General features: G+C 32.6%; 1 protein-coding gene across 1 annotated transcript; it reads left to right on the top strand.

Annotated features, from left to right (window-relative positions):
• Positions 1 to 2092: 2092 nt before the first annotated feature.
• LOC143244209 (GTP-binding nuclear protein Ran-like) lies at positions 2093 to 15090 on the top strand. The gene is made up of 7 exons (XM_076488453.1): positions 2093 to 2242; positions 3650 to 3706; positions 7466 to 7550; positions 12746 to 12871; positions 13016 to 13203; positions 13826 to 13996; positions 14614 to 15090. Exons 2-7 carry the CDS (start codon positions 3659 to 3661, stop codon positions 14659 to 14661), a joined length of 666 nt encoding a protein of 221 aa, XP_076344568.1. The 5' UTR covers positions 2093 to 2242; positions 3650 to 3658; the 3' UTR covers positions 14662 to 15090.
• Positions 15091 to 15978: the final 888 nt, after the last annotated feature.

Below are 15978 nucleotides of genomic sequence, written 5' to 3'. Positions count from 1 at the left end.
GATTTCTTTCTTTTTGCCAGTTTAACTTTTTTTATGCTAAGTAAACTTTAATTTTGAATAACAATATAAAATTGCTGTTCAATTTTGTCTAACATGACAAAATGAAGTACACAGAACAAGTTATGTATTATAAAATTACTGATTCAACAGATCTATGTATGTATAGTGCTAATTGCATAAAATTATTTACAAGTAAATATTTGTAAGTATGCAATTGTGAAAAAGCTAATTCTGTGAACTATATACATCTAAGATGCAGTTTTCAAGTAATGTCCAGTGTGTTAGAAACAACACTACAAGTTACAAACTTTAAAATGTCGTATGCACACAAACATTCAAGAATATGGAATACAATAGAAAAAATGTTTTAACGGACAGAAAAAATGTGGATTCTCAAAAGAATTGTATCTATTCCAAGTAATCATCATTTTAGGTTATTGCCAAAGCCCCTATCAATCAAATCTTTTATTTGTGTGTGTAATAGTTGGAGATAGGCTTTGAATAAACAAAAAGTGGCTAAAAGTAATTAAGGAAAATCAGGTTTGAATTTTGGTTGAAGCTGGACATTTTCCTTTTTTTTTTTTTTTTTCTCTCTCTCTATCATTGCAAAATTATGACTAATCATTTAAACCCACCAAATAGGTTTACTTGTCAACTTTCTGGTTAATAATTAATGAAACATGATTAAATTTTCAAAGAAAATGATCAAGTTCGTTGGCTAAAGGACAAAGAAATTCAATCACTCTTACCCACACTGTGATATCCAAGACACTCAATCACTTATCCACACTGATGATAATGGTAAGGGAACAAGAAGCTCAATCACTCATATCTACATGATGATAATGGTGAGAACAAGAAGCTCAATCATTCATATCCACACTGATAATAATGATTAGGAAAAAAAAATTACTGATATCCACATTGATAATAATAATTGTAAGAAACTCATATCTACAATGATGGTAAGGAACAAGAAACTAAATCATTCAATTCTACACTGATAATAATGGTGAGGAACAAAATCATTCATATCTACACTGGTAATAATAATAATGGCAAGAAACTCAATCACTCATATCTACACTGATAATAATGGTAAGGAAAAAGATATTTAATCACTGATAATAAGTTTCTTTGGTGGATTCTCTTTGTTTGTTTTTCCTGTGTTGGTATGTCTTTTCAAGTGTGTCCAGAATTGTTTTGGATCTATTCTGTGATTTAATTGTGAGTAGAAGGTTTCTCAACTGTCTTGTTTTTGTTGTCGGATTTTATTTCTTATATTATTTCTTATAGTGTTTATTTGTGTTTTTAGTGTCGGATTTCGATTTTGTATGTACTGTCTGCGTAGTTTTCTTCTCTCTTTTATTAAGTGGAGGTGGTACGTACTCGGAGACAAAAAAGTTATTCAATTCTCCCGCGACAAATCCCAGAGTACCAGTGGTATATTTAGTTTCGCTAGTTTGAGGGTGGGGTATGAACATGATTTCAAACATGGTAACCCAGGTATCTAAGGGAAGTCAGGAACCAAATTCGGGTTTAGCGACTTAAAAACACATTCATTTCTAGACCTTCGTCGTATCTGGACAACCTTCCGAGCGAGATAGCTTTAACTCCCTCTTTGTGATAAAAATACCTCCTTGGACACCCCGTGTCTTTATTATAGCCTTAAAGCCGTGGGAGAAATTCAAAGACGAAGAAATAACCTCGATTAATATCAGGCCCGGCATGGTCAAGCGTATTAAGGCGTGCGAATCGTAATCAGAGGGTCGGGGGTCGCATCCCCGTCGGGCCAAACATGCTCGCTCTTTCAGCCGTGGGGGCGTTATAATGTGACGGTCAATCCCACTATTCGTTGGTAAAAGAGTAGCCCAAGAGTTGGCGATGGGTGGTGATGACTAGCTGCCTTCCTTCTAGTCTTACACTGCTAAATTAGGGACGGCTAGCACAGATAGCCCTCGAGTAGCTTTGTGCGAAATTAAAAAACAAACAATCGATTAATATTTGAATTTTCAATTTAAAAATGTAGTTTCAATTAAGTAGACCTCTACCGTTAAAAACACAATCTAGCAGTTTTTATGTTTTTAAATTACGCGCCAAAGCCGGAAGTTGCATCGTAGCCCCAGTGAAGTAGTACAGAGTTGAGTTCAAATAGTGCTATTAATTTGGAGGAGTTGGGTGAACGATCAAGTTTTATTAGAAATACCCGAATAAAATAAGGGAACTTTGTAGTAAGATTAACGTAAGTAATTTTTTGTAACCTTTCTATAATATTTATACTTTAATAAAACAACTATGAAACTTGAACATTTCACTAGAAAAGATAGATGCTCATTTATTTTATACTAAAATAGAATTAACATTGTATTAGTAATATTTAGCAAACTAGCAGTTGTAACTAATAAAACAAGTGCTAATACAGACTTAAGAACAAACTTGTTTATAACTTCCAATTTGGGGAATGATTTTGCTTACAAGTTAAATTTTAAAGATCAGGTACGTCTTTAATATCTGATTCCGAAAACCTAACCGAACGTTAGGGTTACCATCTTCGAAAGCATGTTAAGTTTAGGCTTAAGAAAGAGAGCATTGTTCTGTTAATGTTATGGATCAATAATGAATAACTTTAAAGAATTACTTGCCTTACAGATTTATTTATGTAAAATAAAACAATTACGTTAGTACCAGACTATTTCACTTTGTTAAAATGTTCAGTCCCCGTATTGCAAAGTAATGTTACTATAATGCTGGGTAAGTACTTTGTACAAAGAATTTCAGAGGGTTTTCCGGCATTTGATTAAATCTCCAATTCAGTTGCACAATCTACATAAGGTAATTTTTCTCGTTTATTCAAAATATTCGTGTTTAAAAACTTGAAACCAAAATTTTACGATTCTTTATTTCTACATGCAACAAAACGTGAAATCTAATTGAGAAATGATCACTTTCACCCTGATGTTCCACATTCTCTACCCTTTCGAGTATTTCTTTATTAGAAGTTAACAATAAATACAGAATATTATTGTTTCTAGTTGGGCCCCAGCCAGTTGGTGAAGAAAACCATCATGAACAGTTTCTGAAACTTGCTAATAATCTCACTAACAATGTCATATTTTCCAGTCTGTATGCTTTACATATGTTCTGTACACGTTAGTAGTAAGTGAAACAAATGTGTATAATATTGATAGACTGATCTTACTGGAACACCTAGGCGTATGTTAATTTTATCATAAAAAGATGTGGTAAATTAACTAAACAAAAGACTCGTTGGTAAATAGTATTGTAGTTAAGTGCAATATTATGTCACTATTAATAGACACATTATGGTCTTGGATTTCTTTGCTTGTTGAAATTGGGATTCACTGATTCACTATTTATATAATAAACTTTTTAAAGGGATAGAAACAAGTAAGGCATTGACTATATAATATGGATGTTTGCATCTTGTCACTTGTGCTTAAAATTAGTGATTAATTTTCTGGTGTGTTAAATTAATAAGTTAACAAATCTTTCAGTGTATTATATAATTTTAAGATAACAGACATCATGCACATTAGCTGAAGAAGTAACTAAGTTACTATTATTATCTAATGTAATTTTTTGTGTTGAGTCAAACATTCTCTACATGTATATACATTATTTCTAATAGCTGGGAAACATGCAGCAGAATCAAGCTGACCTTGGAGATGGAATACCTACTTTCAAAGTATGGATACGTTAAGAGTATTTGATATTTTACTGTTGCCATATTGGTGGTTGAAATTGAGGTTTGACTTTACTATGATTGTAATTGAACTGGTTTGATTGTTCAGTGTCTTGCCACCTTATTAGTTTAACCATTTTTTGAAGACAGCTTAGTCCAGTAGTCAATCACCTTGTTACATAAATAAAACTAGTTTAGCCTTCCTTTACAAAATTTTAAATATCTCCCTTCCAGTTCTGTTAGTTTTAGAATATAGCACAAAGAAATCAGTCTTTTTGTGAGTACCCCAGGTAACATACCTGATCTTTGATCTTCACCTGAAAGTAGTTGATGGCCCTAGTGGTGCCATTATCTGGATGTAATCTTGTGGTATTTCCATCTGCTGATGTTATCTGTTAGACAAATAAAAAGTATCTGCAAGAAAACAAATGACTGACGCACAAACAAACCACAAGTCGACAAAGTAAAATCTTTATTCACAGAAGAAAATAACAAGCTCTTACTGGCTATACATGAGAAATGTAAGATTTGTCATACCACGATTTTCTAATAAAACAAATTACTAAAATGTGGTATACCATAATTCCAAATAGTATCCCAATCATTACATACATTAGGGAAAAAAAAAATTCTACAAATTTTACTACTGTGTCATCCCTTGATGTGTCACTCACCTTCAGAGCCAAAGTGTATAACTTTTTTGGGAACTGTTAATTATAAAGAATGGTGCGACATGTAGAACACCATGAAAGTTTAGAGCAGTTGCCTGAATATATTTAATCATCCTACACCAGTTTGGAAAATATGAAATTGATATCTGAAAATTTATCAGTTTTTCTACATAGCTTTAATAGCTACATGATTTTGGTCAGTTCCTATATTCAATAAAAACATTTCAATTAGTATTGAAATGTTAAGGGCACAATATCAGCTTTTATTTTTTGGTTACATTTAACAAATTAAAAAAAACAAAAACATTGCTATTAGTGTTAACATCATCAGTCAGCTCTAAGTCCTTTTAAATATTTTAATTAAATCCATGGTCTTCCTCTAGATTTGTAATTATTCCACCTATTTAATGTAATTGTATTTATTCTGTGTCCTTTGTCTTTGATAAGCCAGTTAGGTTTGATTGTTGTTGTTATTTTCCTTTATTTTAAGGCTTATCTTGAATTACAAGCAGTTTATTTTAAAACATTTAAATGTGACCTACGTAATGTTTAATGGTTTATCCCAAATGATGGTGAATTTTTTTAACATGTAAATGTTTTTTTTTAATGAAGTGTTTCCCTACTTGTAGCCATTTCCTTGTTAGTGGGTAACAGTAGAACAGCATCTTGCCAATTTGTCTCTCTGGCTGTTTGTTACAGAACCATTCTGAACTGCCACAAGAAATGTCTCCCTCACTCTGATTTCATACGATCTCAGTCATTGTATCTGATATAAGACTCGGTAATTTTGTTAGTAAAAACCCTGTTTTAATAATGTAATTCCTCGTTCACCTCTGTGTGATCATATGATGCGTAACAAGTGCTGGCTAAAATATTTATGCTTCTTTTAAAAATCTGATTGCAGCTTGCACAGATTTGTCTGCTTGACTCCTGATTTTTATGTTGTCAGTTCCAAAATGTAAACACCCCATCCCCATTTTGGAAAGTCTACCAGTTTTAAATAACTTGTACCTGGAATTTTAAAATAACTTCTACTACCAGTGTTCACCAAATCTAACCACGTTTTAGAAATTGTCATCATCTGAGTTTTCTGTTTCATTTAGAGCCCAAAAAATAATAACTAATTATTTTTGTACTGAACATTTATTTTTAATGTAAAATTAAAACTTTTATTAAATTTTACTCTAAATCTATTAAACCAACCTCCTGTCTTAGCTGTTCTGTCAATTGAAGTTTTCCCAATTTTTCTTTGGTATGCAAGTATAGTTTAAAACAATCTGTAATGAATATATGTAGAACTTCTTTCAACAACTTAACCTCCTTAAATGGAGGTTATTTTTTCCAGATAATTCACTTCTGTAAAATCATTTACCTGATTTTCTAGTTACATCCAGTATAATATTACATTTCAAACCTTGGATCCTGCTAAGTAAATTATTAAAACTGCATTCAACCTGAGGAAGAATTTCTGCCAGGGCAACACATCTAATTTGACTTTAAACTTTTCAAGGAGTACATAATTTTTAAGTAGCTACTTAATTTACAGTTTTCAAGCTTGTTTACTTCTGTATATGAAAAGAAGTTCTTTCTAGGTGTGTAATTAAGTTGCTTCATTCAGTGACCTCTAGTACATGGATGTTAAACAAATTCAGTGCTACTACAGCTAGTAGTCTCTGTAGATATCATCATTGTTTTACCTTTCATATATTTGTAGTTGGCACCAGTTGTTATAAATAATGCTTTTAAAGTAACAAAGTACCATTGAATAATGTTTTGGGGACATATAATTGACTTGAAATGAGTTCCAACAATCAAAACTAGTGCCATTATAACCTAAATTTAGGGTACTCTTTTGGAACACATAACTTAAGTTATTTTCTGGACAAAAATGTGGACAGATAAATCATTTAGCAAGAAATTGTTTTGGTGAGTTGTCATAACAGTGACAATGATAGTATCTGTGTAGACCATGCTTTAATAGCACCAAAAACTTTTGCATATTTTGTGGAAAATCTTTGTTTTGCGTTCCAAAAGAAACGAGTGGAGTCTGAAAATGTGCTTTATTAATGACAGGCAACCTTTCTAAAACAGGCTCGACTATCCTAAGTAGGTTGGTGCCATATTAGAACTGATGTGCATTCTTGTCAGATTAATTTTAAGAGGAGAATACTTCTATTATGAAAATTAGTACAAGTAAATATATATATGTTTGAAGTATGCAAAACATGTGACAAGGTTTAAGTTGTCAAAGCTTAGTTGATCTATAAATTGAAAGGTATGGGATTGTAAAACATTTGTAAGGTTAATATCCTTATCATAACAAACATCAGACTGAAAGAATGGTGTTGTGTTGTATAAAGTTAGTGTTTGTCTATGATTGAAGATTCATGATATCGAAACAGTATTGTAGTATTAATAAATATTCAAATATCAAGTTAAGATGGATTATACATCTTAAATATAATCCATTTTTTACTGTCTTCCAGACTATGGCACTGATTGTTGACTGTTCTTTTAGCCTGACTTGATTTCATTTCTGTACTATTGGTTGGGCTGTCATTTATATATAAATTTTACATAAGTATCTTGTGTTAAAGTATTTCTCAACGACCCTTGCATTTAAACCAGCAGTTTAAGAGAATTTGGGATGAAGACCAAGTCATGAAATCTTTTGGAATTATGATGAATAAAGATTTCATATAAGTGTTAGTGGGCAAAAAGATTCATCATTTCTCTTACCTCCAGACTAACTTCTACACTAAACATAGATGTAAGTTTTTAATTGAGTACTTCTCATTTTGAATCTAGTCTTTTAAAAAGATTTATTCTAAAATGCAATTTTTTTTTTTCATCTGCTAGATTGTTTTTATTAGGTTAATGATATCTAATGAGGAGCAATAAATGAAAATAGTTTAAACTAGTTTTTACAAGTTTAGGGTTGTTACATTAAGAATGGGGAAAAAAGACAGTCCCCCCCCCAAAGAAAACAAACATTTGTAATCTTGGTGGTTACATACTTTAGATTTCAGTAATCAAAACTTCTAAATGCAAGAGATATTGGAGATGGTTTGTATAACACTTCTATTTGTAGTGTGTTCTGGTTGGTGATGGAGGAACAGGCAAAACAACTTTTGTGAAGAGACACCTGACAGGAGAATTTGAAAAAAAATATGTTGGTAAGTTTTGTTTTTGTTTTCTCCATTATTGTTTATTGCCTTAGAATAGGGGAAGCTAACATAACATTTGTTGTAATAAATATTAGCTGGTAAATTACTGAGGTTTCTTGTGTTCTAAATCAAATGTTTATGTGGCATGTTGGGCTTAAGTTTAAAAGCAATTGACAAAATAGAAGAGGGGAAAAAATACTTCTATTTAAATACCTCACATTTTACTACAGTTAACAAAGTTTAAGTTTCAGGTCTAACTACCCTTGTTCATTAACTGATTTTGTAGATTGATCCTTCTTGTTATTAAGTGTTACATTTGTTTATAAACAACCAGAATAAAACTGATGATTATCTTATTGTGGTGACATCAGTTAGCTTATAATGGCTAGACTTGTTCTAATGTTGTAATTTGCAATGCATCCATTTCAGTAAGTAATTGTTACAAACTTCATTTTGATGTTAGTTGATGAGTAACTGCTATTTTTAGTAACAGCTGGATGGTTAGTCTAGGACCTGTTGGCATTGATTACATTGTCTAGTGTCATTGTAAACTAATTGGTTAACTCCTCAAAATTAATCAACCAATGAGGATTATTGTTCCATGTTGTTACTGTTTTATATTAATGTTATTCGAGTTTTGTGATGATAATTATAATCTATTAATTATATGCATAAGGCCTCTATTTTTAGTCATGACATAATGGCTGCTAGAATGGGTTCATCATCTCTTGACTTATTTCAGATGTAATTACAGTTTTGGACTCATATGGTCAAACCCTTTTGGTTGATGTATTGACCTTGCTGAAGGTCTTGTATATTAATTTATTCTAATCCTGTGTATAATTTCCAGTGCTGTTACCATTGAAGATTCCCTCTTCTTACTAAAGGTTTGTCTGAATTTGAGACCTTTATTGATTCAGTTTGAATGAAAGGTGATAGACATGCTATAAGAATTAAAATACTATTAATATTTACATTTCATAAATAGTTTCCATATTTCATTTGTATAATCACTAGAACCTCTAATTAGTATGAGTTAAAAGTACATTTTTTCCATAATTACAGCAAATTGTACCGGACGGACACAATTATGTATCTTTCAACCTTTTCACTTGTAGTTTTATTGCTCGACAGTGTACTTTAGGCCTTCTCACAGTATGAAAAAACAATATTTCAGCAGAAAGTAGTAGTGTTATCAGATGAATCAGGTTACAGTCACGTGACCATGTAGCACAAGCTTCCTCATGGGGTGATCATATTGTGTGTGTTTTACATTTGTTTTATTACTTAACCTAATAAGTCTAATTTTTACATTTGTTATTTTTGCTCAAAAATATATTACAATAAATAAATATGGATGAAAACAAGGAATATACCACATTATCCTTGACACCATTTTCACTTGGGTGCTGTGCTTTTGTTGTAACCCTACTTCTCACTGTTACAGTTGTCCAAAACTAATTTATGTATCTTTCAAACATATATTTTAGAACACGCACAATATTCCAAAACTATTGTTATGTATCGGGTAAGTAAAGTACAAATAGGTTAATTTCCATACTATTTGGAACATTGACTTCATTCAGCGCATATTAATGGGAGAATTCAGCATGTAAGATGTGCTACATGACAGAAGATTGAGAATTTATTTCAATATTTTCCTTTGAAAGTAAGAAATTAAAACTTTAGTTTAAAAATTTAAATTGTAAACTGTTTGACAAGTTTAATGATATACATTGATGATGATGTAGTTTAATTAAATGTTGAAAGTAAATTTGTAAAATCAGAAGTTTGAAATATAAGTTCATTCCGCACCTAGGGTTTACAAGTTTGAGGTGTACGGTTCATTCCGCACCTAGGGTTTACAAGTTTGAGGTGCACGGTTCATTCCGCACCTAGGGTTTACAAGTTTGAGGTGCACGGTTCATTCGCACCTAGGGTTTACAAGTTTGAGGTGCACGGTTCATTCCGCACCTAGGGTTTACAAGTTTGAGGTGCACGGTTCATTCCGCACCTAGGGTTTACAAGTTTGAGGTGCACGGTTCATTCCGCACCTAGGGTTTACAAGTTTGAGGTGCACGGTTCATTCCGCACCTAGGGTTTACAAGTTTGAGGTGCACGGTTCATTTCGCACCTAGGGTTTACAAGTTTGAGGTGCACGGTTCATTCCGCACCTAGGGTTTACAAGTTTGAGGTGCACGGTTCATTCGCACCTAGGGTTTACAAGTTTGAGGTGCACGGTTCATTCCGCACCTAGGGTTTACAAGTTTGAGGTGCACGGTTCATTCGCACCTAGGGTTTACAAGTTTGAGGTGCACGGTTCATTCCGCACCTAGGGTTTACAAGTTTGAGGTGCACGGTTCATTCCGCACCTAGGGTTTACAAGTTTGAGGTGCACGGTTCATTCCGCACCTAGGGTTTACAAGTTTGAGGTGCAGTTCATTCCGCACCTAGGGTTTACAAGTTTGAGGTGCAGTTCATTCCGCACCTAGGGTTTACAAGTTTGAGGTGCAGTTCATTCCGCACCTAGGGTTTACAAGTTTGAGATGCACGGTTCATTCAACCTAGGGTTTACAAGTTTGAGGTGTACGGTTCATTCCGCACCTAGGGTTTACAAGTTTGAGGTGCACGGTTCATTCCGCACCTAGGGTTTACAAGTTTGAGGTGCACGGTTCATTCTGCACCTAGGGTTTACAAGTTTGAGGTGCACGGTTCATTCCGCACCTAGGGTTTACAAGTTTGAGGTGCAGTTCATTCCGCACCTAGGGTTTACAAGTTTGAGGTGTACGGTTCATTCCGCACCTAGGGTTTACAAGTTTGAGGTGCACGGTTCATTCCGAACCTAGGGTTTACAAGTTTGAGGTGCACGGTTCATTCCGCACCTAGGGTTTACAAGTTTGAGGTGCACGGTTCATTCCGCACCTAGGGTTTACAAGTTTGAGGTGCACGGTTCATTTTGAACCTAGGGTTTACAAGTTTGAGGTGTTCGGTTCATTCCGCACCTAGGGTTTACAAGTTTGAGGTGCACGGTTCATTCTGCACCTAGGGTTTACAAGTTTGAGGTGCACGGTTTATTCCGCACCTAGGGTTTACAAGTTTGAGGTGCATGGTTTATTCCACATACTATCTAAGGTTTACAAGCTTGGTGATTAATTATCAAATTCTACTAATAACCCTCTCCTGCACTTGTTTCTAATACACTAAAAACTGAACAAGGTGACTTTCACACTCAAAGCTAAGTAGGTCTTAATAAACTAGCTTACAACAAATATAGACTAATAAGATGACACAAGATCCATTTATCTACTGTTGTTGTCCATCAGAGAAACTACTAGTCTTAATTACTCGTAACTGCTATCCATATAATTACTCAGTGGTGATGCTTGGTATACATGTACTAAGTAACTGCTTGGGGCTCCAGTTCAGGGAGATGATTTAATCAGGATTTTGAATTTTGCCTAGTTAAATTTGTATTACATTCTTTAAAAATAAAACCAATATAAGAAATTAATAACAAAGAATTATTGTAACATCTGGGAAGTTTTCAGAGTTAAAAGTTGATCAAACATTGTTCCAGTCAACTAGGGCCTGGGGTCTGTTGGTTGTCTTTAGTGCCAGTCATTACTTTGGAAAAGGTCTGTTAGAGCTAAAAACTGAATATTGTTGCACTCAACTAGGGCCCAGGGTCTGTTAGTTGTCCTAAGTTGCCAGTCATTACTTTGGAAAAGGTCTGTAGAGCTAAACACTGATCAAACATTGTTTGAGTCAACTAGGGCCCAGGGTTTCTTGGCTGTCCTTAGTTGCCAGTCGTTACTTTGGAAAAGGTCTGTAGAGCTAAAAACTGATTTAAGAAAAAAAAAAATTGTTGCAGTCCACTTGGGCTCAGGTTGGTTGTCCTCAGTATCAGTCATTACTTTGGAAAAGGTTTGAAATTTCATTTGATCACATAATTTGACTGTGTTAGAAAAGTGTTGGAGACAATTCTATTAATCAAAGTACTGTTCATGTATGTTGTTATTGGTTCATCACAGTACTGTTTTATTTCATGTGGACTTGTATTTTTCAACAGGTAAATGTTGTGTTGGTTTTGGCTCTTTTTTGTTGTAATAATGCAGTTTATTTCTTGTCCCCTCAAACATTTTGTATGAAATACCATTACTTGGAGCTTCTGATTTGCTGGCACTGCTATTGAAATTACCAAACAAAAACTACCAGCCACACCATATTTTGCAAACCATTCCACAAATTCAAAGACATTTTGCCTATTAACCAGCCTCGGTCCAGGCTTTCATATTTTATTAACTTCCTTCAATATTTAGGATATTATCCCCATCATGTGTCTATGTTCTTAATAGACTTAAATTTTATCTTATTTTTAAATTGTCTGTACATTAATATTTTAAATAGATTTGTTTCAGAAAATTAACTGTAGTTTAGTCTGAAGTAGTATTTAAGACTAATGACTGTTCAGAATTCATTGAACTATCTTCTGCACATATTCCATCAAAGAATTGCTAAAAACTTTAACAGCAAGTTATCTGTAAAATATTTTGTGACAAGAGTCCTTGATGTTTTAGCTTCAAGATCCTCACTTAATCTGTACATGTTCAACTACTACTTGTAGTTAATACCCTAATCTTATTTGACAAAACAATATAGGAAGGTGCAAGTGTGCTGATAGGATTAGTTCTGGATAAAATTGTATTACATTTGAACTTTGTATTGTTACATTAATATCTAAAGTAATTAACTTACCTATTTGCTTTCAGTTTTCTTGCTGATATGAAAAATATGCTTATGTTGCTTGTAATGTAAAGCTACAAAAACTCAAACAATTATCCATTTTGTCATACTTTAATTTTTGTATCAAATTGGTATATGATGAACTTGAAACTGGCATTTGCTGAGACATTTTACTAATGTTTGAAATCTAGGACACAAAGCAGTGTTATTTTTGGTAAATAATCTGAGGTGAAAACATTTAGTTCTGTGTCCCTTGTTCTGAATTCAAGTTTGATTTACCAAGGCTGCTTTGTAAAGTTGCCAATACATAAGCTATTTGTTGTAAATTAAGAATGGAAAAGGGTCATTGTTACAGTTGATTCCCAACTATAATTTAAAAAATGCTTTTTTATCACTTGTTTTTATTGTGATGAAACAGTTTAGTTTGTAAATGCATTCCACAATGTAAATCGTTTTTCCAGCTACTCTTGGTGTCGAAGTTCATCCATTGTTATTTCACACAAACCGTGGTCCAGTCAGGTTTAACGTGTGGGACACGGCAGGACAAGAAAAATTTGGAGGCTTACGCGATGGGTACTACATTCAGGGTTAGTTTCCAAAGTCATCCATAAATCTTGGTTGTTTTTGTGTTAAAAACAAAATAGTGTTTACATTTTGTATTATATTTTAATTAGTTTAATTGAATCTACTTTGAGGATTTCTTTTTGTAAGTGTTTTACTTGTTTATTTAGGTCAGTGTGCCATTATCATGTTTGATGTAACATCAAGGGTTACTTACAAAAATGTCCCTAACTGGCATAGAGATTTGGTGCGAGTTTGTGAAAAGATACACATTGTCCTTTGTGGAAATAAAGTAGACATCAAAGACAGAAAGGTTAAAGCAAAATCAATTGTGTTCCACAGAAAAAATAATCTTCAGGTATGTATAAGTGGTGAACAATGGTAGTGGTTGCTGTCATGGAGAACTACTTGTGTATGTAATGGGAAATAAACTACCATACATTTAAAAAAAATTGTATTTATACATAATAACTAAGTTTAAATTCACAGGTGATGTTGAAGTAACAAGTATGAAATGACCAGTGAAATCACTTTCATAAAAAAAATTAATGAATGTGAAATAATCATATTAATAAATTAAATTATTCCATTATTTATAGTTCTTGCTCTGTGTCTGCTGTACTTTGTAAAAGCTTCTCTATTTGGTATATATTATTATTTTTAGCATACTTAAACTTTTTCTTTGATTATTCATTTTAACAAAAATAACACTTTTGGTATGTTAGTAACAAGTTTATAGTCATGAGCAGAGCTAAGATTATTGGTGCAGGTTCAGTATTTATTTGGAATTTTAAAAGGAATGTTTGTGTGGATATCCATAGATTTCCTGTTTTGCATAACTGACAAACGCAAGCTGTGGAACTTAGTGATGTAAGTTTTAACCGTGATTGGGTTTGTATTAACTTGTACGACGTGTTTTTTAGAATATTTCATGAAAAAATAAATAAATTAGTGACTTTTGTTACTATATTTATTGAAAGTATTACGATATCAGTGCCAAGAGCAACTACAACTTCGAAAAGCCTTTTCTGTGGTTGGCTAGGAAGTTAATTGGAGATCCAAATCTAGAATTTGTGGCTATGCCAGCTCTTGCTCCACCAGAGGTTGCCATGGATCCAGAATGGCAGGCTAAACTGGAGAATGAAATGAAGGTAGGTGATAAAACAAGGTGACACTAGTCATTAGAAAGTATCATTTGACGTTAATTATACTGAAAGGAAAATGTCTTATTGAATGTTTTCTATAAGAATGAGATTAACTGTTTTAAAAAAATAAAAACAAACAACTTGTGTATGTTAAGTTTTAGCTTGATTGTTATTCATCATAATAAAATATAACAAATTAGTTTGTTCTAATCAATCAATGATTAACGTTAAGGTTGTTTAGGAGAACACATACTTGATTTATGTCCCAACTTGGGATAAGTTAGTACTTCCTAAAAGAAGGCTTAGTAAGTTAATGTTAGTGTGCTGCAGCAGGTGAAGGTGCTGTATGGACATGTTGGTGCAAATACTAGTTATAACCCCTGTTACTTTTTATATACATTTAGCTTCCTTTATACCTTACACTGATAAATTAGGCTTAGTAATCTGTATTTTGGGTACAAATGCATATCCAGGATTTTTTTGACATAAAACATATGATAATGAATGTGTGAGGTGAGATGGTAAAGTTATTTCTCAAGATAGCTTTTCTGTAAGGCTGTGATTGTTGAATGTTACTTAATGTATGTAGAAACAATGTTGATAGAAATGTTTCGTTTTTTCAGGAGGCCCAGAATACTTCCTTGCCTGATGATGACGACGATGACCTATGAAGATTGAATCTGTTCTAGAATATGTAATCTTCAATAGAATGTATCTAAATGTTGTCAGTCTAATAACTGAAGAAGAAAAAAGTTGCATGCATTGCTTTGTCGTTTGTACAGAAGCTATTAAAATTGTTTTAAATCATTTATGATCCCCATACAGTAACATTTTGCTGCAAGGTAGCATCTAGACCAGCTGTACAGTACTCTTGTAGCAGAACAAAACTGTTACTTAGCACAGTGTTTAATCAGGACTTTAGTTATAAAATAAACTTAATTATTTACTTTATTGATAACCTCTGATTTTGGTATGTGATAAGTTTACATCAGTTATTAAATCTGGTTCTCACAGTTTCTTCAAACTTATTTCGATTGCTTAACTCTGTAGTGATGTTAAAATTTATTTTGCTGGAATCAATAAATACAGTTTTCAACAAATCATGATGAGAAGTTTTGTTTTGAAAAGTTTCCAAATTTTTGAGACATCAATATTACATTGTTTGTTTGGTTTGTAACATGTAGTTAAATGTATGTAAAACAAATCCTGTTACTTATTTCTTAACTTTTTCCATTTCTGATTCTATCATTCTGTACCAATATAAATATGAAATATACAAATCTTATCCTTTCAAATTTGCATCTTTTACTGTTCTAACATGTTTGTTAAAAAACAAAATCTTGTAAAGTTTGACTTTCTCATAACTTGAATTTGCTGTATGTGTGACATTGTTATACAATTATTCACTACACAGTTGAAATCCTGTCTTTTTTTTGTGATATTGCACATTTTAATGACAAATATAGTGGTTGAGCTTGAAAGTTTCTGAAAACTTGTATATTAGGAAGTATTGTAAAGTGTTTCCACTTTACCATTTTTACCCTACTTTAACTCGGGTACATTTAAATAAATCTTGAAAAAAACCTATAAAAAAGCACTGTATTATCACATTTGGGAAAAAACAAAATAGGTAAATATGTATCTACACTTCCACTTCAAGAAATGAACAAAAATTTCCCTTTTACACACTAAATTAAAATTTCAACTATCTAGTTTACACTGACAACATGCAGGTCTTAGATAAGTATCATAAGAAAACCCATTGCACAAAGAAATGCACTAAAACTTAGGGTTGTGATTCACTTCCTTTCAAATTTATGAAATTTTGTGTAGAATGTGACTTGATTTCTTTTTTTTTGCTAGTTTAACTTTTTTTATGCTAAGTAAACTTTAATTTTGAATAACAATATAAAATTGCTGTTCAATTTTGTCTAACATGACAAAATGAAGTACACAGAACAAGTTATGTATTATAAAATTACTGATTC

This window comes from Tachypleus tridentatus, chromosome 2, assembly GCF_004210375.1.
Source record: "Tachypleus tridentatus isolate NWPU-2018 chromosome 2, ASM421037v1, whole genome shotgun sequence".
In the NCBI taxonomy this organism is placed as follows: Eukaryota; Metazoa; Arthropoda; class Merostomata; order Xiphosura; family Limulidae; genus Tachypleus; species Tachypleus tridentatus.
The sequence above is the reverse complement of the archived record's forward strand: the minus strand, read 5'-3'. Positions and strand labels throughout refer to the sequence as shown.